The sequence below is a fragment of the Haliotis cracherodii genome, unplaced genomic scaffold (assembly GCF_022045235.1).
Source record: "Haliotis cracherodii isolate W230 unplaced genomic scaffold, xgHalCrac1.p SCAF_15, whole genome shotgun sequence".
NCBI classification, from domain to species: Eukaryota; Metazoa; Mollusca; class Gastropoda; order Lepetellida; family Haliotidae; genus Haliotis; species Haliotis cracherodii.
In genome coordinates, this window is record NW_027266270.1 from 12,430,527 (window position 1) to 12,453,421 (window position 22,895).

Consider the following 22,895-nt stretch of genomic DNA (forward strand, 5'->3'; position numbering starts at 1 on the left):
TACATCTTCATAAATAATATTACATCACAGAAACATGTGACACATCCTCCGTAATCATAAAACCCTGTCCACTGAGACTATAAATACACGTCTGAACGATAGTACCACTGGTTGTCAAAATTATTTTAAAGGTAAAGAAAAGAATACATATCTTTACGAACGGTCCCATGGTTGTCAGTTGTCAGTCAGGAACCGATAAACCTGACAGTATTGACAAATAACCGATCATATTATTCTGAAATAAGTAAACTTTTACGACTGTCAACAGAGGTGACAACCAAGCGTGGTAGTTCACATGGTACCGTCTAAAGAGTTAGTTTTGGCGGCCGCGCATTTCGAAAGCAGCACTAGTTCACGCGGATAGGCATGTCACCGGAAATGCTGGCAACGGAAGTAGCGCTTCGCGAGACTTACGGGCCCTATTAGTTACCGATTATTGGGGTGAAATGGGTGACCCGGTAGACTAACGCTTAGTTACATAACCTGTATAGAAACAAACAACTGCATTTAAATTGAAAATGGGCTCCAGTGGACACGTGGACTTGCTTCATTTTTCATTACCGGTTTATGGTCTCTGATTTGGGGCTATATAGCCTACAGCGCCGTAAGGGCTTGGTGAAATGGAAAATCATGTGGGTCAGGGGCTGTGAGACAGACCAGTGAGGGGGCAGGGGGGCCAGTTGCCCCCCTGGATTTTTAAAAAAAATTTTTTTTTATAGAAAACCGTTTTATTTGAAACATGAAAATACAAGTGGTATTTGTACAAATATTTGCCTCCCCTTCCCACCTGTCCAAAAAAGTTAACTACGGCCTTGCAGACCATTGTCGAGGGTGCATCAACTCATTGCGGAGTTGCTTCCCTTACCGGGGCGAAACTGAACTCAACGGTAAAAGAAACTTTGCACCAGATTGAAGTGATTGTAATTAATAAACTAAAAATAACAAATGTTTCAGGTAAAGTATATTTAATAAGCAAACATATCCTATAGTATTGAAGAACTATTGTACAACAGACAAACAAAATCAGTGGGAGTTGAAAATTCAGTTGTCCAGATTTTCACTGCAATTCATTCTAACACGGGAAGTGGTCACAGAAACCAAATTTAGTCACTTTAATACCGAATGTGGCCACCCCGTGGGCGGAAAAACGTCAAACGTCTGATGAGGTCACGTGGCAAGCGGTTCTATTCATCTTGTAGAGCTTGCATCAACTCTTGTCTGTTGGCGGGAGGGTGAGGTCGGACTCTATAACTCGCCTGTCCAAGACGTCCCAGAGGTGTCCTATGGGTGATAAGGTAGGAGAACATGCCGGCCACGGCAAGACGTTGACGTTGTTGTTGGCAAGGAAGTCCACTACGATACGAGCTGTGAGGGGCCTGGCGTTGTCGTGTTGGTACAAAACACCTCGGGGTTGTTGCTGGAGGTAGGGCAGCACCACTGCACGGAGGATTCCATCTCTATAGCGTTGCGCGTTGAGGTTTCCATTTATGACGAGCGGCGTTGCCTGTCTCCACAAATTCCACCAAGTGCATGCTCGTCGCTATATAAGTGCAATAATCTGGGACGCGACGTTAAACCCAATTTCACCTCACCTCACCATCAACTCAAAACAAACAGAACATGCTGTCGTCCGTAAAGACCACCTGTTGCCATTCCCGACGCTGCCACCGTTGCACTGTATTAAACCATCGTATTCGTCTGTGTTGATGTTCAGCGAACGGTCGGTAGGCCCTGATACCTGCTGCCCAAGGTCTTCTGGTCTCTGTGTGTGCTCACCCGCCGACCCAAAAGCATTCACTGCTGATGACGTCACTGTGAGGAAGCGGTTGCGGAGGTGCAATGTTCGCAGATACCGGTCTTCCTGTGGCGTAGTGATCCGTGGTCTCCCTGTCCTCGGCCTGTCCGATGTCCTTCCAGTCTCTCTTAAACGCTGCAACAAGTTTCCAAGGCTTAACGTGAATAGCCAAAGGCTCTTGCAACGTGGGTGTGCGTGGCTCCCATCTGAACCATCCCAATTGCTCGCTCACGTTGGTCTGATGTTAGTCTTGGTATTTCAAATGTGTTTTTTTCATAATGTGGATGTTTGACATTGCTACTTTGTAATTGTTATACCCCTGCTGCACGTGCATTTCTACAAGCAATGACATCTCGTGATTTTACAGTTTTCGCTTTTTCTCAAAAACACGTGCGCATTGCAGGTATCCATTACAGGCACAACAACGATGCGTTTGGGCCATTTTTTAGCCTATTTGGGTTTGAACCAGTACAACTAATTTAAAATCACATTATTTTCAAATGTGCAAAGTTTCTTTTGCAGTTCAGTTTACCTTTGTAGCAGAAAAGCAATTGACTACACCGAAAAACACACAATTTTGATTACACACAAAAAAGCTCAATCTACCATCTATGCACTAAATTATTAATTGAAACTGTACACGGTCGAGCGCCTAGTTATTGTCTAACTTGAAAATCGGAATATTTACGCACTTTAGGATTTTAGTGGTAGATAATTTGTGACGAAAGCAAACCGCGCTCACACAATTAGTTTCATTATAATGATAGGCCGGGTCGCGTTAAAGTATGAAAAAAATAACCATCACATACTACGAATGAACATGTAAAACACATAAAAGTGATATTATAGATTCGTTTTTTTATGTTCAAATTTCATTTGTCATCATAGATGTTTCTTGAATAAAAGTCTAAAATATGTTGGTTGAACACGTATATATATATTACTAATAAAAAATATAATAAAATTACCAATATTTGTTGCAAATAAAATCTAACATTAACGGTCCCAAAGTGCAGGAAATAGTATTTAAGAGCATCTTATTTTTAAAACTTTCTGGGGGAGCATGCGCCCAATTAGCCATATTGCGCCCCTGTCTTAGGCGTGTGTTCAAATGACAATTATTTTGATCCTTAATTGGCTAATCAGCACCCTACCAGTAAGCGTTACTACCTTTGTACTTACACCTTTCACATTTACCTGACACGTCATGATAACTCACGAGCAAAAGAAAGTATGCATTTCGTTTTTTTCAGAATTTCTTTAATTATTGTGCTGTATGTAAATTTTGAACAGACATAAAAAAGATTTCTCGAAAAACACAACCAACGTGGTCTAGTTGTCGAGAGTCCGTGCATCTGAAAATAATTTTTCTTGATGGATTAAACTGTGAAAAAAAATGTGTGTGTTTACATGACAGCACGAGGTAGTTTATACAAGCCGAAACTCTCTGATATCGCAATTTGAAAAAGATAACTGAGACAATGCCATGATTGACAGCAGCAGTAATAGCCCAAGAGACGCTGTGCACAGGTATAGCAGTACAGTATAGCAGATATCTTGTGGCACAAGAGCACACTGCCAGAACCTTTAGGTGCACAGGGGTCGTCGCTAGACATGCAACACATCGACCAGACTGGCCAAACACCAGACTGACCAAGAAGCATCAGAACAGATAACTGCTGGGTTGTGTAGCGCAAGCGATACAACCCAGGGAAAATCTCGAAAGGATTGCTGTTTTCGCACTTGCGCGACAGGTTTCTGACAGTGATGTTATGACACTGCAAACTAGCCCCAAACAATAACATGTACACAATATTAACATCAGTGTTCAAATTGTTGACACTTTAGGCCTTGGGCCAAATTTACTACCCGGCTATCCGGTCCCTATTACCCGACTATCCGGCCCTTATTACCCGACTATCCGGCCCTTATTACCCGACCCTACCAGGGCACCAGCTGTAGGTCACAAGCGTTGGGTACAAAATGATTGGAAAGTGTGGAATTCAGAAGTTTGACTAACTGCTATCATCTCCATGTCCAAATATAAGTAGTACCAGCAAAGTTTTTATACTATGCAAATGTGGAAAGATCCTATATCCTTAGTTTATGAAGGAATCTGAAATACAATTATCAATATGTACTATATGTAATGTCTATATATGTTATTTTTTACATGTATGTAGTGCACACTCGTTTGTACTTTGCCAAGTGTATGTATACAGAGGCCTGCGGCCTACATGTACTGAAATAAAAAGATAATGATAATTGGGAATTGTGACAAGAACTATTTAGACACATGTATAAAATGATCTATCATGCATGCACTGAAGCATTATCTTTACTCAAAAATGTAAAGTCAGACGGAATGCGTGCATACTCAGACACAGACTATGTGGCGTTAGCAGCGACTGAAATGGAAAAGAGTGCTGATTTCCTTTGACAGCTGATTCAACTTGTTCCACAAAGGGCGACTGGGTAGCTTTGTGGTTAAGCTTTAGCTCATCACACCAAAAGACCGGGTTCGATTCCCACAAGAGTATAACGTGTCCAAAGTCCATTTCTTGTGTCCCCTGCTGTGTTTTTGATGGAATAATGCTAAGGACAACGTCAAACCGAACTCACTGACTGACTGTTTAATGGGAGAGTCCGGCCTAGCGCTGCAGAGGGGAAGGATTATCTTAGGAGGTTCAACCCTGTAGTGGTTTTAACATCATGGCGTGGGGAGATATTTCCAGACAAATCAAGACCGAGATGGTGATTTTCAAAGGGACTTTATAAGAGCACAAGGGTACAGGGCCCACTTGCACAAAGCGATCTTAGCGCTAAGACCGTCGTAAGCCTATGTTAAAGTATGGGAGTGACGGTCATCTTAGCGATAAGATCGCTTTGTGCAAGTGGGCCCTGGAATCAGGTTGTAAACCAGTCGTTCTTTATTGTTTGCAACAACAGACACAAATTATGTAATATTCTTATGTAAGCTAACCGGAATAGTTTGATTGAAACGATTTTTAAAAATGTTATACTTGTCTTTCATTTCAACTCTCTCTTCTATGAATGTTATATATATTCGTACCGATAATAATTTGCATAAGGATGCATCCGATTGTAAGTTTCTATTAAGAACAGGATTAACCAGAACAAACTTCATTATCAGTCTATCTTGATACGTTTATTAACCAAGCATACAGACAGACAGACAGACAAATTATTCGGTACTTCAGGCCACCGGCCCATTATACAATGGAAATATACTGTATATATATGTTTGCATACTGGGTAGATTTAATAATGATTTATCGTTCCACACTGTTTCCTTTCGATGTTCATGACCTGGGAGAGAAACTTACCTAAGCCTTTTATAATTTCTTCGTTTTCGGCTGACATAAGTCTTATAAAATTCTCAATAGAGGGAGGGGTAACGAGACGCTTGGGAAAAGAGTTTCTTCTTGCTCTAGAATATTGGTCACAAATCATAAGAACATGGAATTCGTCTTCTACAAGCATACATACTGTCTTATAAAGGCAAATAATACATATTAATATATTGTGCCATATGAGCCACATTGTGGAAACACGTGTCATTGTAATCACTTCACGTGTGCGTGAAGATCCGGGTAGAGAATAGGTCTTCAGCAAACCCATGTTTGCCATAAGAGTCGACTATCCTTGCCGTAAGAGGAGACTAACGGAATCGGGTGGTCAGGCTCGCTGACTTGGTTTATGCATGTCATCGTATCCTATAATTGCTTGGATCGATGTTCATGACTTCAACCACTGGATTGTCTGTACCGGACACGATTATTTACAGACCGCCGTCATATAGCTAGAATTTTGCTGAGTGCGGCGTTAAGCAACAAACAAACAAACAAAGGTACATTGCAAAGGAGCTAATTCATAACATTCAAAATCACATACTTCTAGGTTACGGAAACATGCGAGTGCTGACGAATGCATCCATATCTCCAGAAGACTTTGTTTCCCCCACTTCTAAACCTAAGCAGTAATTCATATATGACAAGTCCCAAATACTTTTCAGAAAACTATTGCATTGCTGCTGTGGAATGACACCATCAGAAGAAAGTATTCTACCAAACAGACCCTGTAATAAGTATACGAAACAACAAGTAAAAGCAAACACTGCTGACGCAGTAGACCGAGGTTGATGTAAAACCGCAATCATGGCCTCTTATATTAATATGGACAGCGGTATATGGTTCGTTTTGAAATAGTGACGGTCCGTGCCATAACATTATATCCTCTACACGATCCTCACTGTTTTCATACTGGTTGAGAATAACGAAATTGTCAAAGACATCGGAAATCAAGTTTGGTTGCAATGGTAAGAGGGCTACATTTCTGTTGCTGATATAACCGTCGTGGAATCTCTGTATGATAAGGCGTATTTCAAAATCATTCTGAAATCGGCTGTCAACATACTCTTGTGAGACAATGACGAGAAATTTCCAGCTCTCCTCAATCAGCCTTGAAACAGCCTCGGTAACAATGTCATGTCCGAGAACATCATTATCACGAAAACACACTCTCAAACCCCGCGAGGTGAGAGCTTGGGCGATTTCAGTCGCCATTGCCATCTGTTCATCTGCATACGAAATGTAGAGGTCGTATTTAACAACAGTGTTGTCTGCTGGCGCAAGTCCTGCTAGCGTACCTCTTCCTTGGATTGGTTGGATGTTGACTCGTCTCCTCCCAAGTATCATGTTGATGATTGGATTGGTCACCCATGTCAATATCGTTCTGGTCAAAATCCAAGCCAGTCCTATACAAAATGATAGTCCAAAGAGGAATATCTGCTTTTCTTTGTAAAAGAAGTGACTTGATAGATCCTCCAGCCACATTTCAAGAAACTCTTGTTTATCAACATCCTCCCAACAAGACGACTTTGGCAACGGAAGAAGTTTCTTTGAGCCTTTGTTATACAAGTCCAAGAGATGGGGCTTCTCGGGAACAAGTTCTACAGTGTCGGGATATTCCACATCAATAACTTGGTATGTTCCAAGGGTCGTATTGTAGAACTGGCGATAGAAGACGAATTTGTGGACTCCGTATGTGTTAGGACAAACACATTGCCAGCTTGTGCCGCCAACGCCCTCCACCATCCGAAGTTGTTGGTAGAAGGCAGGAATGTTTGAGTAATGGCCACCATCATGCCACAGGAACCAGTACAGGAACACAAATAAGGAGCATGACTGATCAAGGCCCTCGCATGTTTTAATGAAGGACCTTCCGTTGATTTCATGATCAAATTCAATGAGTCTGGGCGTGTCATCCAGATTCATATAAGACGCACTCGTAGAAACTATACCACCTATTGGAACAGACACCGTTCTTCTCGTAGGTTTGATCTTTGCTAAATTGAACTCTGCAGTCCACTCATACGGTAAAACACTGAAGTTCTTGTGAGCCCAATCCTGAGAAAGACAGGGACATCGGTTATGTCCCTCGCGTGTATTGGGACATTCTCTGACTTTATTTTTGACTTTTTCTTTTGTTGCCGTTCGGGTCTGTTTTGAGTCTTTTCCTGATTTACTGTCCTGCGATTTTATAGCAATAGCGTCTTTGGCAACATGACAGGAAAATTTTCCAAAATCATCGTTATTAATTAGAAAAATTTCGAGTTTTGATTCAACACGATATAAATGAAGGTCCATGTCAAGTCGACTCGACACTGTTCTGATAGTGTCATTTTCCGGTATTTCGTCAAACGACGTGGTGATGTGGTGTCGGGATGACGATTCAATTCTTTGTTTATTATGCTTCCAGATGACCTGTTTCTCGTGAAATGTTACTCTTCCATTGAAAATCAAGATGTCCTCACACACGAGTCTTACATCTTCACCCTCATACCTGGCTTGTCGCTCGAGTTTCATGGGTTCTAGGGTGCGGAGCTCACGAACAACAAAGTCAGGCCTAGTTTCGAATATACCCACGACGTTGCTCTCCAGTCTCTTGATGAAGTTGGATTCAAAAGTGTTCCACGTCTATACAGCTGATCTGTCCAAAACAACCGTAACAAAGATATAACTCGACACGACGATGAACATGCCACACAGGAACACCCTCCAACCGCCATATCTCAGCACAGACTTCCGGGCAGAACTTCTCAACAGAGCAACAATGGGGTTCAGGAAACAGTATCCAAAATACAGCAGCTTATACCAATTAATGAAACACAAGTCAGGGCTGTTTGGGTTGGTAAACAAGTCGATGATAGGACAAAGGTTCAGCGCTAAGCCAGCAGAAAGCACACATAAAAAGGCTGATGTTGAAATGGGTGGTTTCCTCATACCCCGAGAAGACAGCTGGCACCGTTCGTCCATGTTATACACACTGGCTGTTCAGCTGAGGATAGAATAATAAACACCTTATAATCACCACTATTCAAAGAGTAATTGCCCCCTTATCAAAACAAATCTAAAATGTATTCTACTATGACTTCGGTAAATACTCGTATTTGATTGGTCAATCAGAGGTATCAAATCACAATAACCCCCACACCCACCCCTGTTTGAAACAGCCGATTTGACGGCCGCATCAGCGTGGAAGCTAATATTTTTAGACTAGTACTTCTTTTACAGTCATTGTCGGTGGGCATTTTAAACAAATTATATGTACAATTATACGCTATAAAAATTGCAAAGTTTCGGTTACTATGATATTCAAAGGATGTGTGTCAATAATTGCATGCAGAAAACAGGATAGGAATCTGCGTCACAATGAGCGACATGACGCCATAATAGTGACGTGTGGTGTAGAACGAAATCTTTGCAGGTCGTGCTTGGTTTTCTTCAGGGGTGCCCACCTCATGTTAGCTTTCGATGTTGCCGTGCTACATGCTTTCACTGCCTGTCATAAGTTCGTGTGAAGTATTACGGTGTAAACAAACTGCTTGAGCATATAGAGCGCCAGCTATTGTTTAAAGGCTGTTGTCGGTGATGCCGTAAATTCTGATAGACAACCCACTTAAAACACCGAACTCAACCCATGCCGCTTCACTTATGTATGTTCTGACCCGTGAAGATTCCGGGGTAGAATAGGTCTTCAAAAACCCAAACTTGCCGTAAAAGGCGACTAACGGGATCGGGTGGTGCATGTCATCGATCCCAATTGCGTGGATCGATGCTCATGATATTAATCACTGGATTGTCTGGTCCAGACTCGATTATTTACAGACCGCCGTCATACAGCTGGAATATTGCTGAGTGCGGCGTTAAACAACAAACTAACCAATCAACCAATATAATTTTCTAACACCAAAGAGTTCGCCTTTTATTTAGTCATGGTAGAATGGAGATAAACATACTGTGTTTTCAATGTAGAGCCAGGTTACCTGCAGAATAAACCCCGCTAAATTTAACATTTTCGCGTTCCGTTCCAAATTCAGTTTAGCGAGGTTAATCTACAGATAGCCTAGCTCTTCATTGAAAACACATTATACTTATCTCCTTAATATACATGGCTCAATATGGTGTGAAAATGTTAACTTAAAGTTCAATTTTGAAGCCGTTAAGTGAAAATACATGTGTCTAAAAATACACTGCCTAAGGTAACCGATAAAGAGTCTTTGTCAAGCTGTGTTGAAAATGGGAGATATATTTCATTCCGAGTCTGCCGATTCTATATCACGGCTGTCAAAATAGACGCCGCCAGGAAACATTATTACTTGTACAAGCATACCTTATTCACTCGTATAGGAAAGCAGGATTCAGCAGTTTTTCAATATATATATACTCCGGGTACTTTGAAAGGCAACACGCATCTGGGCTGTTGTTGATAAACAACTTCGTATACGTAATGTATTCAGTGACAGTGGTTGTGCAATACCAGGTTGCGTTTTGGAGACGATATCAATACCTAGTTTTCCTTTGTTATGTATACTCGACAGAGAACGCTTAGTGCGATAACCATACATTGATTTTATATCTTTGTTGCCGTTATTGAGTTTGAAACAGCTTGCACTCAACAATATCCAGCTGAATGACGTAGTCTTGGAAATAATCGAGTCTGGACCAGCCATTCCAGCGACTGATATCTCGGTTCTGACGACCAGCACTGGGTAAGGCTGAAAAAAGTTGGAGAATGGCTGTGATGCATGTTGATCAATGCCGCGGAATATGTTTGTGAACACAAAGTTCCAGCACCCCTCTTCTGCAATTATCTTCTTTTCATGGGAATAGAAGAACTTCCGAGACTTCTCCTATTTATAAGCCCCAGGCCTAATTACGGAAAATAGCGCTTTCTCATTTAAAATATGTTATCCGGAATTAAGCCCAGGGCTCAATTTCGGAAGCTAACGCCCCCTTCACATACACGGATTTTTCTTACGAGTCCTTACGGATCGCACACATTCACGGATTCTTACGATTTGGCCACTTTTACGACCGATTTAAGAGTTGTTACGAGTTATTACGAGCTATTTACGGTTTATTACGGATTATTACGATGTATTTACGGCAAAATTATACGATTTGCTACGAGCAACTTACGGGCATTTTACGAGGTTGTTACGGATTGTTACGAGTATATTACGGATTGTTACTATTCATCGAAGCATATACGTGTTAGTTAGGACCTGTTTACGTGTTGTTACGAATAGTTACGAGTTAGTTACGAATATTTACAAGTCCTTACGATTTTTTGCCAAAAAATATATATATCCTGCAAATCTCAATGTATCATCATTCGACAAGTGACACCAAGAGAGACAACATGGCATATGAGAGAAACCGATTGCAGTTATATATTTCGAAGCGCAGGAGACTTCTTGTTGACTGCCTTCTTCTTTGGAGCCATGCTTGTAGATATTGTGGAGTAGATATGCAGAGATGTGACTTCTATGACTTCTGAATAACATCTGAAAATGAAGTGTTCGCTTTTGCAGCTTTTATACCTTCCCCCAAATCGTAAACATTACTTTAGAAGACGTAAAGTATACGTATCTATTCGTAAAGTACTCGTTACTGCACGGAAAGTGCTCGTAATAACTCGTAACAATCCGTAAAGCCATCGTAACACGACCCGAATGAAATCGTAAACAGCACGTAAGCACTCGTAATAAAACGTAAATTATCCGTAAACAAATCGTAAACTAACCGTAACAAATCGTAAAAACATTGTTACGATCCATTTACGGATTCTTGCGAGCAGTTTACGGATGGTTACGTGTTGTTGCGAGCGGTTTACGATACTTACAGATTGTTACGAGTTATTTACGAAAATATCAAGCCGTGGACAATCGTAAGATGACTTTTGACATGTAAAAAAAATTGCCTCTCCTTTTACGGATCCTTAAGAGTGTCTGCGAGATGTTGCGAGTTGTGACGAGTTATTTACCGATACCAGCGAGTTATTTACGGATGCTTGCGATTGACTACGAGTTGGCGATCCGTAAGGACTCGTAAGAAAAATCCGTGTATGTGAAGGGGACATAAATAGGGGGGAAACCCTTTGCTGAAAAGCAATTAGAAACTGTTAAGTTGTTTTTAACAGAGAAAGTATAACACGTGAATTTGAACTTTGAACCGGACTTACTGTTGAATGCACATAAGGATTTGCCTCGCGTGGTGCATCGCCACGTATTAACTTTCAAAAGGAGTAAGTTATAAATTTAAGGAAGATCACTCTAATATAAGTATCCGAATTAAGTCCATGGGCCTTTCTAAGTCCATGAGCGCAATTACGTAGTGTACGTGCATTCTGCAACACCGAACATATTACCTGTTAAACCCAACTCCGGTTGATGTAGCCAAAATACGTTACTGTACATAAACGAAGCCGGGTAAAGCCCAAGATGTATAAATAGATAGTTGCGTCAACCGAGAAAGCGAGGTCCTCAGGATCAGCGACGCCCCGAATCAATAGGCATCTGCACTCGTTTGTGCCTGTACGTTTGCGTGCCCAACACAAAATTTAAATATGCGTAGCTAGGTTTCGCAGGCCTGCAGGTAGAATTTGATGTGCGTGTTGCATGTTATAATGGCCTGTTGGAACCGACCATTGGCGAGCGACTTGCAATAAGTTATAGTTACAACACACCAAGACGAGTTGTTTGGGCAGTAAGAGCACGGTTTGGCTTGGCATTTGATTGACAGACAAAAGGACCGAGGAGCGGAGCCCCGAGGTGATTCTTTTGTCTGTCAATCAAATGCCAATCCAAACCGTTCTCTTACTGCCCAAACAACGAGTAGGTGGGGTGTTGTAAGTGACTTGTAGCACGGGTTGCGACGGTCATTCCATTTAACGTTTAACTTTTAATCTTATTGTTAAATCAAGTGTAAACTTTTGAATTTTCAAAGGCACATTAGAAATGTCAACTATTAATTTTCCGAATTTAGCAAAATGCGTTCTGTGTCCAGTTGTTTTTATGTTTGACAGTTACATTGTAATCTTTTAATTAAGTTATAAACATTTCTATTGTTTTTTGTTGTTTATTTACGTTATTACTCTTGAACACTGTGTACAACACTAAAGAAACATTGTAAGTTTGAAATTTCTCAAGCTAGTAGGCGGGGCTTGCTGATCTTGGCATCAGCCAAGTGTAATAATCTTTAACAAACCGTGCTCTTACTACCATGATACAGCACGGGTAAGATCAAAGGTACCGCTCGCAACCCGTGCTACAATGTATTTCACTGTGTACCACGGATACTTCCGAGGTACTAGTAGGTTTTCATTCTGTTAAAATGTATAAAAATGTGTTTATATGTTGCTAAGGAACAGGGGGCCTAGCCAATTAGCTTGAAGCAAATTATAAAGTCGACTACACCAATATCCTTTCCACTATGGGCCATCCTACTCACGGATATAGATGAAACTATGCCATAAACCGTGATATACCGTGGAACAAACATATGTCCTACTCTTATAAAGGATCGATTTAGCGACTAGGATCCTGAATACAATCGCTGGCCGCGCACCTTATCAGTGAAAGGAGTGTTAGGGGCATCGCTTGAGAAAGAGTTCCTGCTCTTTCGTGAGTGAGTATGGTTTTACGCCGCTTTTAGCAATATTCCAGCAACATCACGACCCGGGACACCAGAAATGGACTTCACACATTGTACCCATGTGGGGAATGGATCCCGGGTCTTCGGCGTGACAACTGCAAGAGGCACTTTCCTAGGGATGCATTATGACCCCTCGTGACTTTCATTGCTTTGCTGATATTGTAACGTCAGCAAACGTTTTGGGGACCAACCATTTGATATTAGGGGGTATGGGTTTTTATTGAGAAAAAACCCATTGTCCCCAAAAAGTCTTGAAAAACATAATTATGCTTCAGACTGCTTGACGTGCCTTCCATTACTTGTGTCAATATGGTGTTAGCAAAAGCGTCTATGCTTGTCTTAAGAGGCGACTAACGCGATCGGGTGGTCAAGGCTCGCCAACTTGGTTGATGCATGTCATCGTATCTCAATTGCTTTGAGTGATGCTCATGATGTCACTGGATCGTCTGGTCCAGACTCGATTATTTACAGACCGTCGTCATATAGCTGGAACACTGCTAAGTATGGCGTCAAACAAAATACCATGTGGTAGTGATAGGTATAAGTCTGGTTAGATGTTGACCCCTGAACGTGTCATTAACAGGTCATGTGACTTTTCTCAGCCAATCAGAACAGACTGGATGGCTTTCAAATCGCAAGCATTACATAGGTAATGGCATATCCAACACAAGTGATTACTAAATGTCTTTGTTTAGACCCAATACAAAGTGAAATATATCTTAAAACAATTTAGGGGAAGACCGTTTCCAAAACCATCTTGTGCATCAGGTCATTGTTTATCTGGATGAAATGCCCAGCTTACTTTCTATAAATATAAACTAGGTCATGTCTGACAAGTGCTTCTAGTGCGGACATGCAGTGAGTGATAAACATAGATATCAACAGTGAACATGACACCCCTAAAGTTCAATCGATAAAGTACAACACTAAGTGACTTTCTATGATACTGTAATCTTATTTACTTTACTGTCAAAATCATGGGGGGATATTTGCAGATAGATCGTGATATAAGGAAACTAGGTAACGCTTATGATTGACAAGGTTCGGATTACGCTTACTGCTTATAGAGCTTCAATAACAGTATTAACTAAAACACTATAGTATTGAAGCTCACGAGAACCCTTAAATGTGAGGATGGGGAAATACAAGAAACATTTTTTTAAATCTTTATTTTGCACAACACAAAGACCATGCATCATTATTTGTGATTGAGCCATTCATGACAAATGACCTGAATACTTAAGGCGTCTTTAACATGGCGAACCGGTCAAGCAATCAACATGAACATATAATAATAACAATGGCGTGTTGAGAATTTTGCTCAACCGTTCCACGGCCAACATCTACATACACACAGAGGATTTGCTGCAAAACCGAGTTTAGAATCAATATACCGTATAGACGTAATAAGCGCGTTGCTCTAAGAAGCGCCCACGGCGATATTTGCTCATTTTTTGGCTAGTGAACAATCTCAATTAGCACCCCTTCCAACTGTACACAAGACTTATTTATTCGTGTATAATACGCACTCGTATGTTATATACACCCTTAATTATGGGCAATTAAATCCTGGAAAAATATTTCTGTCGTATATAAACATTTCAGGTTGTCAGCATAAGCCACGAAATTTACGATCTTTCGACTCAAAATAATATTCTAATAAGAGCCCCCTATTTCTAATTTTGAGAGCGCCCTGGGCGCTTATTACGTCGAATACGGTAATTCTGTATACAGATGCCTTTCATTTTTTTAATGTGTCTTTTCACCCCCTCTCTACACACCGCCATGCTGAGCTACAAAATGGACACCATTAAACGTGTACAAATAACTCAGAAATACTGGTATTTCCTACTATTGTACTTATCTTTTACAACTAAATCATTCCTGGACGTTAAGCAAAATAATCTAGTCAATTACAACACATGGTGCGGGTGTGTGCACACACACCCTTTTATTATTTCGAAAAAAATCTTTATTTCTGTATAAATTACCACCAAGGACAATATATAGATCTTAATTGTGCACCCCCCTCCTTTTCAAAAAGCTGTATCCGCCCATGGTACCTATACTATTACATATATATTCTGAATGTATAAATCCAAGTCACTAGGACTGACCAACCGATCCTGTTTAAGTGGCCCTTTAGACATATTCCATCCCAGAATCCTCACAGGGTCCATACACAATGTAGAAGAAAATTATGGTCATCATAATAATTGCATCCCTCTTTTACCCAATGGGCTTTTGTTCAGAACATGCTCAGCCCATGCACATATCCTAACCTCATAATCCTAAACTAATTAGCATAAGGTGCACCTATTTCTTTAAATATTTCATTTTCATCAAAGGCTTGTTTCAAAGCTTGCCACACCAAGCCCACTTTCCTGTGCTAAAAATGATTGGACTATCGCACATATAGATAGTCCAATTAGAGAACGTTTCACAAAATCAACATCCACGACTGGTACACCTTCGTATGAAAGTGGTTTACCGCTGGGATATGTCTTTTTCATCTTCAATTGGATATCGCGTTTTCATTACAAGGGGCACAACTCGTAGTCTACGCGAGGTGGCGCCAGGGTTGAGCCAAGAAAAGTGGCCTTGTTGTGGCAAGGGTAGAAACTAGGCTTTGATATAGGCTAGTGGACACGCTTGCCTTGAGAAGATGTCCATACCACATCAATGGTCCATATATGCCTTCAATCAAACAAACCATTTTACAACTATAAAATATGAAATATAACTGCAATCAACACTATTGTATTAAAATATATCAAGAATATGATAAAGCCATCGAAGATCCCTTGGCAGTGGCGTAGTTCTGTAATTTGGGCCGAGGTGTATGATTCATTAGGAAATAAAGATTGTCTGTGCCATAACAGTATATCATCCAAAACATCAGAACTGTTTTCATAGTGGCTTAAAATAACGAAACCGCTGAAGACATCTGGAATCAAATCAGGATTGATGGCTAACATAGCAACATTTTTATTGTTAATATAACCATCACGCAGCCTCTGTATGATAAGGTGTATTTCAAAATTATTCTGAAGTCCACTGTCGACGTATTCTTGTGAGACAATGACGAGAAATTTCCAGCTCTCCCCAATCAGCCTTGAAACAGCCTGGTTAACAATTTCATTTCCGAGAACATCATTATCACGAAAACACACTCTCAAACCCCGCGAAGTGAGCGCTTGGGCGATTTCAGTCGCCATTGCCATCTGTTCATCTGCATACGAAATGTAGAGGTCGTATTTCACAACAGTGTTGTCTGCTGGCGCAAGTCCTGCTAGTGTACCTCTGCCTCGGATTGGCTGAATGTTGACTCGTCTCCTCCGAAGTATCATGTTGATGATTGGATTGGTCACCCTCGTCAAGAGCGTTTTACTTAAACAATAAGAAACAGCTACACACACAATTATTCCACCGTAGAAAATTTGTTTCTCTTTGAGGAAAAAGTCACAAGCCATCGACTGTAAAATGATTTCAAGATACTTGCAGACTGTTGTTTCTATTCCCCCCCAACAAGAGAGCTCTGGCAAAGGAAGAAGTTTCTTTGAGCCATTGTAATACAAATCCAAGACAAGGGGCTCCTGAGGAACAAGTTCTACAGTGTCGGGATATTCCACATCAATAATTTCGTGTGTTCCAAGGGCCGTATTGTAGAACTGGCGATAGAAGACGAATTTGTGGACTCCATATGTGTAAGGACAAACACATTGCCAGCTTGTGCCGCCAACGCCCTCCACCATCTGAAGTTGTTTATAGAAGGCAGGAATGTTTGAGTAATGGCCACCATCATGCCACAGGAACCAGTACAGGAACACAAATATGGAGCATGACTGATCAAGTCCCTCGCATGTCTTTAGGAAGGACCTTCCGTTTATTTCATGATCAAAATCAACTACACTTGGCACGTCATTCAAGTAACTATATGACGCGCTTGTTGACACTATACCACCAACTGGAACAGACACAATTCTTCTCGTTGGTTTGATCTTTTCTAAAATGAACTCTGCAGACCATGTGTATGGTAAGGGTTTGAAGTTCTTAGGAGGCAAATCCTCAACAGGAACTGGGCATCTGGTTTGTTCTTTGCGGACATTCGGGCATTCAGACGACTTTCTTCTTTCTGAATAATCTTCATTATTTTTACTTTTGGCGGAACCTTGTTTACCTGTGTGTGTTTCCCTCTTTTCGTGTCTCATAGGTGTGTTGTAATTTTTGGGGTTGCTCGCAAGTGACGCAATTATTGTGGCCATTTTTGCAACGTGACAGGAATATTTTCCAAAATCTTCAGCATTGATAAGATTAATTTCAAGGTTTGACTTTACACGATAAAAATAAGTATCAGTAATATTCAAAGGGACTTCTTCAAACACTGTTGTGATATGGTGCCAGGACGATGATTCAATTATCTGTCCATTATGCTTCCAGATCACCTGCTTCTTGTGAAATTTTACAATTCCCTGGTAAATCAGCACGTCTTCACAAACCATTCTTACATCTTCACCCTCGTATCGCATGAGTCTCTCAAGCTTCAGGGGTTCTGGACCGGGGATCTCACGGTCACGCACCATAAACTGGGATCTGGTTTCATCTATCATAACAATGCTATCCTCTAATCTATTGATGTAATTAGACTTAAATATTTCCCATGTCCAAAGAGCTGACCTGTCCAAAACTACGGCAACAAATAGGTAACTAGATAAGACAATGAACAAACCACAACAGAAAACTCTCCATACGCCATATCTCAACAGGGACGTTCGCACTCTGTTATTCAGAAGAGCGAAGGCGAGTTTCAGAAAGCATAGTCCAGTGTAGAACAAATTCTTCAAGTTTATTAAACACAAGTCCTGGCTATTTGGATCGGTAAAGAAAACTACCAGAGGAAACAGGTTCCAAAATAAGCCAATCAACAGCACATGCAGCAAGGCTGTTGTCGAAATGTTTGGTTTCTTCATGCCCCTTGAAGACAGCTTGCCTCGTCCCATTCTGCATCAGTGGGATATTAAAGGCTACTGCTGCTGAAACAAAATTGATGAGAGTATACAATTATGTGGATATTTCCTGAAACACTGGTACTTGAGATGAACAGAACCATTAAATGTAACATTTTAAGAACTATATTTGGAATACTATTCATACAATGCACCATTATTTGTGACAACGCGATTCATGCATTGATATTTAGTCACAATGTAACCATGGCATCATTGGTCCAATAATGCTTGAAGAAAATGATATTGCGCCAGACTGTTGAAAACATATACAATTGTCTGCAACTCATCTTGAAAAAATAATTGAACTGCTATATCACTGGCGTCAGTCGTGAGCTTAGGTGAAACGGTCAATAAATTCAATCTCCTGTTTTAACACAGATGTATTCTTTATTCATTCTTTCAGAACGTTTTATTCCCTGGTCCATAAAACAAGGGTCCCAGTGGATGCCTCTAGATTCTACCCTCAGTCACAGTAGCCAATGGTGAGCTTTTCCCCATTCTCTGTTTAATGTGGATGCTAAATGAATACTAGTCAGTGTATACAATACTTTTGAATTGTATATATATACGATCATTTTCAGTGTCATAGTATACTATAGCAGGAACATTAATACTGTGTATCAATACATCAAATATAGGTACAAGAATTAAAGTTCAAGGGTTGATTGATACGTTCTGAGCCTCACATCAAGGGAATTGTGTCACCATGAAGGCTTCTATTGTGGACTCAGAGCTCCAGATAAGCTTTTGGTGTTGTGGGTATTTTACCCATGCATTTTAAAATCATTGGGTATCAGTAATTCAATCTGCGTATTCAAATTTCTGTTACCCACTAGTTTTTACAGATGTGGGTATTTAAGTTAAATATTTAAAAACACTATTCATCTAGTCCCTGCAAACTGGTGTCGTGTGGGTTCGAGAGCTTTATAGGACTCAAAAATACCACGATACTTCCACAAGAAAGTGTGATGGCAAATGATCATGATGTAACTGTCATCATGGAGTTTGGCAAGGTTGACGGAATGCCCGTTTATAATTCAAAATAAGTTGCTGATTTGCTAATCGAATACGCAGGGTTACTTCACAATATTTTGATGATACGCACAAGTTTTATTGTTGTAGCGTATCTGTAATGTTCGTTGCGTATTTGATACGCTTGGATTATATTTTACTGCGTATTTCTGCATTTCTGATGCGTATTTCACGCAGATACGCAGCTTATCTGGAGCTCTGTGGACATCACATGATGTCACAGAGGTGTATCCACAAACACTTGAGTCAATGAAGTAAATTGTTTCTCGCGGCAAGTCAGTAAAAAGGTCTTAACACCAAAAGCCATCCGTGAAGATAGAAGTGCATAACGAGGAAAGGATGCCTTTCTATGCCACTGTAAAGAGGTTTGGCAGCAGACTTTAGCATGACAGAAAGAGCCGCCCTGGAAGTCCCAGGGCGTCAGCAGCACCAGAAATGATGCAGAGAATCTACCATATGGTGATCCTACTGAGCGTCATATCGCTAGTTCAGCAGTCATTTCCCAGGAGAGAGAACATTCCATCATCACAGAAACTTTGGCAATGAAAACAGTATCAGCTCGTGAGGTTCAAAAGCTTTTCACATCTGATAAAAAACTCACCGGGTATAAGAGGTCTGTTGATAATCTAGCTCTATTTGAAGCTGATCCAGAAGGGTTCTTGCAATGATTTGTGACTATGGGTGGAACCTGGGTTAACCACTTCGAGTAATGAAAGCATTTGACATCCCCACCACCAAAGAAGGCAAAGACTGTCCCATCAACTGGAAAGCTTATGACCTCTGTGCTCTGGAATGCCGAGGGATGGATGTCTATTGTCTTCCAAAAGGGCAGACAATAAACAGAGCATATTAAGCTACACTTCGGGGGCTATTCCGGGGTGCAATTGAGACGTGGGAGGCTGAGAAAAGGTGTGCTCTTTCATCAGGACAATGCACCAGTGCACAAATTAGTCATCACGCTACAGTCCACGAGTGTGGCTTTGGACTTTAGCTACAATCCACGAGTGTGGCTTTGAACTTTGGATTCCCTCCACGAGTGTGGCTTTCAACTTTAACTACAACCCACGAGTGTAGCTTTGAACTTTGGCTACAATCCACGAGTGTGGCTTTGAACTTTAACTACAACCCACGAGTGTGGCTTTGAACTTTGGCTACAATCCACGAGTGTGGCCTTTTACTTTAGCTACAATCCACGAGTGTGGCTTTGAACTTTGGCTACAGTCCAAGAGTGTGGCTTTGAACTCTTTCAGCACCCACTTCTCTCCTGGTCATGGTCCTTCATACTTCCATCTGTTCCCAAACATTAGATGACGTCATGGCAGCGGTGGCGAACAGCCAAGAATAGGACTTTTACGAAACTGGTATATAATCCCTCCAGCATCGTTGACAAAAGTGTATCATTGTGGAAGGGGATTATGTTGAAAAATAAATCATATTAATGAGTTTAGGTCAAGTCTTTCTGCGTGAATCTCAGTTAGTGAGTGAGTTTGGTTGAACACCGATATGAATAGTATTCCAGTTATATCACAGAGTGTCAGCCTAATGTGGGAGGAAAGTCTGAAGTGATGAAGGTCTCACACCTTTACAACTTTGGTGAAACCCACGAGCACGGGTATGGTGCTGACAAACCATGAAACATAATCAGGGAGAGCCGAGATTCGATAGGTTTCTGGCGTGCAAACATGGGACGCAACTCCTTCGACGACTGGACCACCCGTGGCCCCCGAGTGAGGCTCAGTACTTATCAATCAGCCCTCGTATATATTGTGACAGGGATATTAAGGAGAGGATCCTGAAGCGTAAAATATCATTGTCTTAGATTTTACAGTAGTGGCAACTTTCACACAAACTATAACATTTATAACACATCATGTTATTACCTTGTCAGCTACTGTCTCCTCGCAATTGTACATTAAACTACGCTTATAACGAACACTCTTAAAACGAACTTTTTGGGGGTTCCGGCCATTTGCTGTATATATGCTACATATGCTTATACCGAGCTACGGTTATAACGAACTAAAATTAGGGTCCCTTTGAGTTCGCTATAACGGTAGTTAACTGTATCTGGAAACAGTGGCCACTTCAACTCGAGTCTACTTATCTAAGGCAACTGGTAACCGCATGATGGACGTCGGGAATATCACAATCCCGGAATTGGACTCGAAAAAAAATGTGCCTCGTCCTATGCCATCATACAGACAATACAGTCGGTCCTTTACCCCTTACTCTGATACGATTCCTTCCTGGGTGACGCTCTGGGGGGACAGTAACCCCACAGCAGGTCGGGTCAGGGCAACCTTGGCGAGCCTAAATGAAGGACGCGTTGGTTCCTGTGCCAGTCAACTGTTAGCTTTTTAAAGGATTACAAACATACTCTGTATTGTACAACCTTTTGGATGTAGATGCCATGGCGCTCAGAAACGACTGTATGTATGAAATAGACACAGTATAGCGCGGCTATATACTTCACCTAACGAGGCGGCCTAAGGAGGTGTCCTAAGATCTTAAGCCAAAGTGATATCGGAGTAAACATCTGATCTGAATGAGATTGTGAAACAATGTGAATTTCTAAACCATACGTATTAGATATAGGTAAAGAGTACCAACACCTCTAAAGAAAAACCATTTTGTGTAAAGCAGTTGCTCGTGTTCAAATTTCAGCCGTTTTTGGTAAAAATACAACTTACATATACATTCAGTGTTGTTATAAGTCCCAAACATGCATGTGTTGAAATGAACACATCTAACAACTATAAAAGCAATTTCTAAACATTTTTCTTATTTCTGAATTATGCACATCTGGTGAGGCCAAAAGATACAGTGTCTGAACAAAGTCATGAAATATAAATGTTAAAACCATGTATTAGAACCAAAGAATATACACTTATACACATCATATAATTTGCACGCGTCGCACTCAATAGCGCCACAAACGTGCGTAGGGTGGCATTCCTGGTTTTGACTATTTCAATGAAGGTCGACTGATATCTGTGGACCTTTATTTCTGTCAATCCTATTATTTATGCTTATCATACAGCTGTGCTTTCTAGTGTCTAGTTCATGGCGTGCATGTAACAGGAAGAAGACAAACTTTCAGTGGCAAAGAAGTTCAATGTTTCACAGTCTGTAATTAGCAGACTATGGAACAGGTACCAACAAAGCCAAAATGTTGATGTGACGATCGACCCTGTTCATGGTGTCCCCAGTCAACGGCAATAGTACAGGGTCGAGTGGTCCCAAACCATGCAGGCTCTGCGAAATCGAGCTCAAATGGCAAATCAAATTGCCTTAAATGTCCTCAGGCTACTGGATTACGAGTTACTGTTCAGACGATTAGAAATCGTCTATATGCAGCACATCTCCACACTCAATGGCCACGTATTGGGCAAACAGTCAAACTGCCATTTTTCCATACATCAATGGCGTACACAACGTTGAAACTGGGGTAATCGTCGTGGGTCACGTGTCATGTTTTCGGATGAGTCCTGATTCACATTGCACTTTTTTATTAGGCGTGGTCGTGTCTTGCGTCGTCGAAATGAACGTCGCAGTGCACGAATAGTCAATTCTCACTTCCAGCAGCACAACATCCATAGAATGCCATTGACATCAACAAGCCAGACCTTTCCCCCCATGAACACGTCTGGGACATGAATCATGATAGGGAGACGTGTGAGTCAACGTCATAGGCGGCCGACCACGTATGCTAAACTTGGCAAGGCACCACGTATGCTAAACTTGGCAAGGCGCCCGCCAGTGGAGTGGGGGTAGGTGTCTACACCATACAACATACTATACATTGGATTATATATATATACATATATATTATATACTATACATCTACTAGATTTACAATAACGTACCTCAAGCTTTTCTTGACCATGTGAAGGCAGGATTCATATTAGAGAATTAGCTCATCGTGCAGGCCCACCAGATGTCAGCGTCAGTATAATCTTAATACAAAAACAAACTATATTTAGTGTAGGTTGTGCAATCCCGTTATCTGGACTCGAGCTACGACCCTTCTTTCACCTG

At 41.1% G+C, this 22,895-nt stretch overlaps 2 protein-coding genes across 3 annotated transcripts; both read right to left on the reverse strand.

The window, feature by feature from the left end:
• Positions 1 to 5,761: 5,761 nt before the first annotated feature.
• On the reverse strand, positions 5,762 to 9,581 carry LOC139461813 (uncharacterized). Its single transcript, XM_071243288.1, has 2 exons — positions 9,491 to 9,581; positions 5,762 to 8,155 (listed from the first exon to the last, which is right to left on the reverse strand). The coding sequence occupies exon 2, from the start codon at positions 7,681 to 7,683 to the stop codon at positions 5,881 to 5,883; it is 1,803 nt and encodes a 600-aa protein (XP_071099389.1). The 5' UTR covers positions 7,684 to 8,155; positions 9,491 to 9,581; the 3' UTR covers positions 5,762 to 5,880.
• A 5,198-nt stretch (positions 9,582 to 14,779) lies between these two features.
• Positions 14,780 to 22,807, reverse strand: LOC139461814 (uncharacterized). 2 transcript variants are annotated; one of them, XM_071243289.1, is made up of 2 exons: positions 22,724 to 22,807; positions 14,780 to 17,846 (listed from the first exon to the last, which is right to left on the reverse strand). In XM_071243289.1, exon 2 carries the CDS (start codon positions 17,814 to 17,816, stop codon positions 15,540 to 15,542), a length of 2,277 nt encoding a protein of 758 aa, XP_071099390.1. In that variant the 5' UTR covers positions 17,817 to 17,846; positions 22,724 to 22,807; the 3' UTR covers positions 14,780 to 15,539. The 2 variants fall into 2 exon arrangements, with proteins under 2 accessions (XP_071099390.1, XP_071099392.1); XM_071243291.1 differs by having other exon boundaries at positions 14,780 to 17,849; positions 22,724 to 22,741.
• Positions 22,808 to 22,895: the final 88 nt, after the last annotated feature.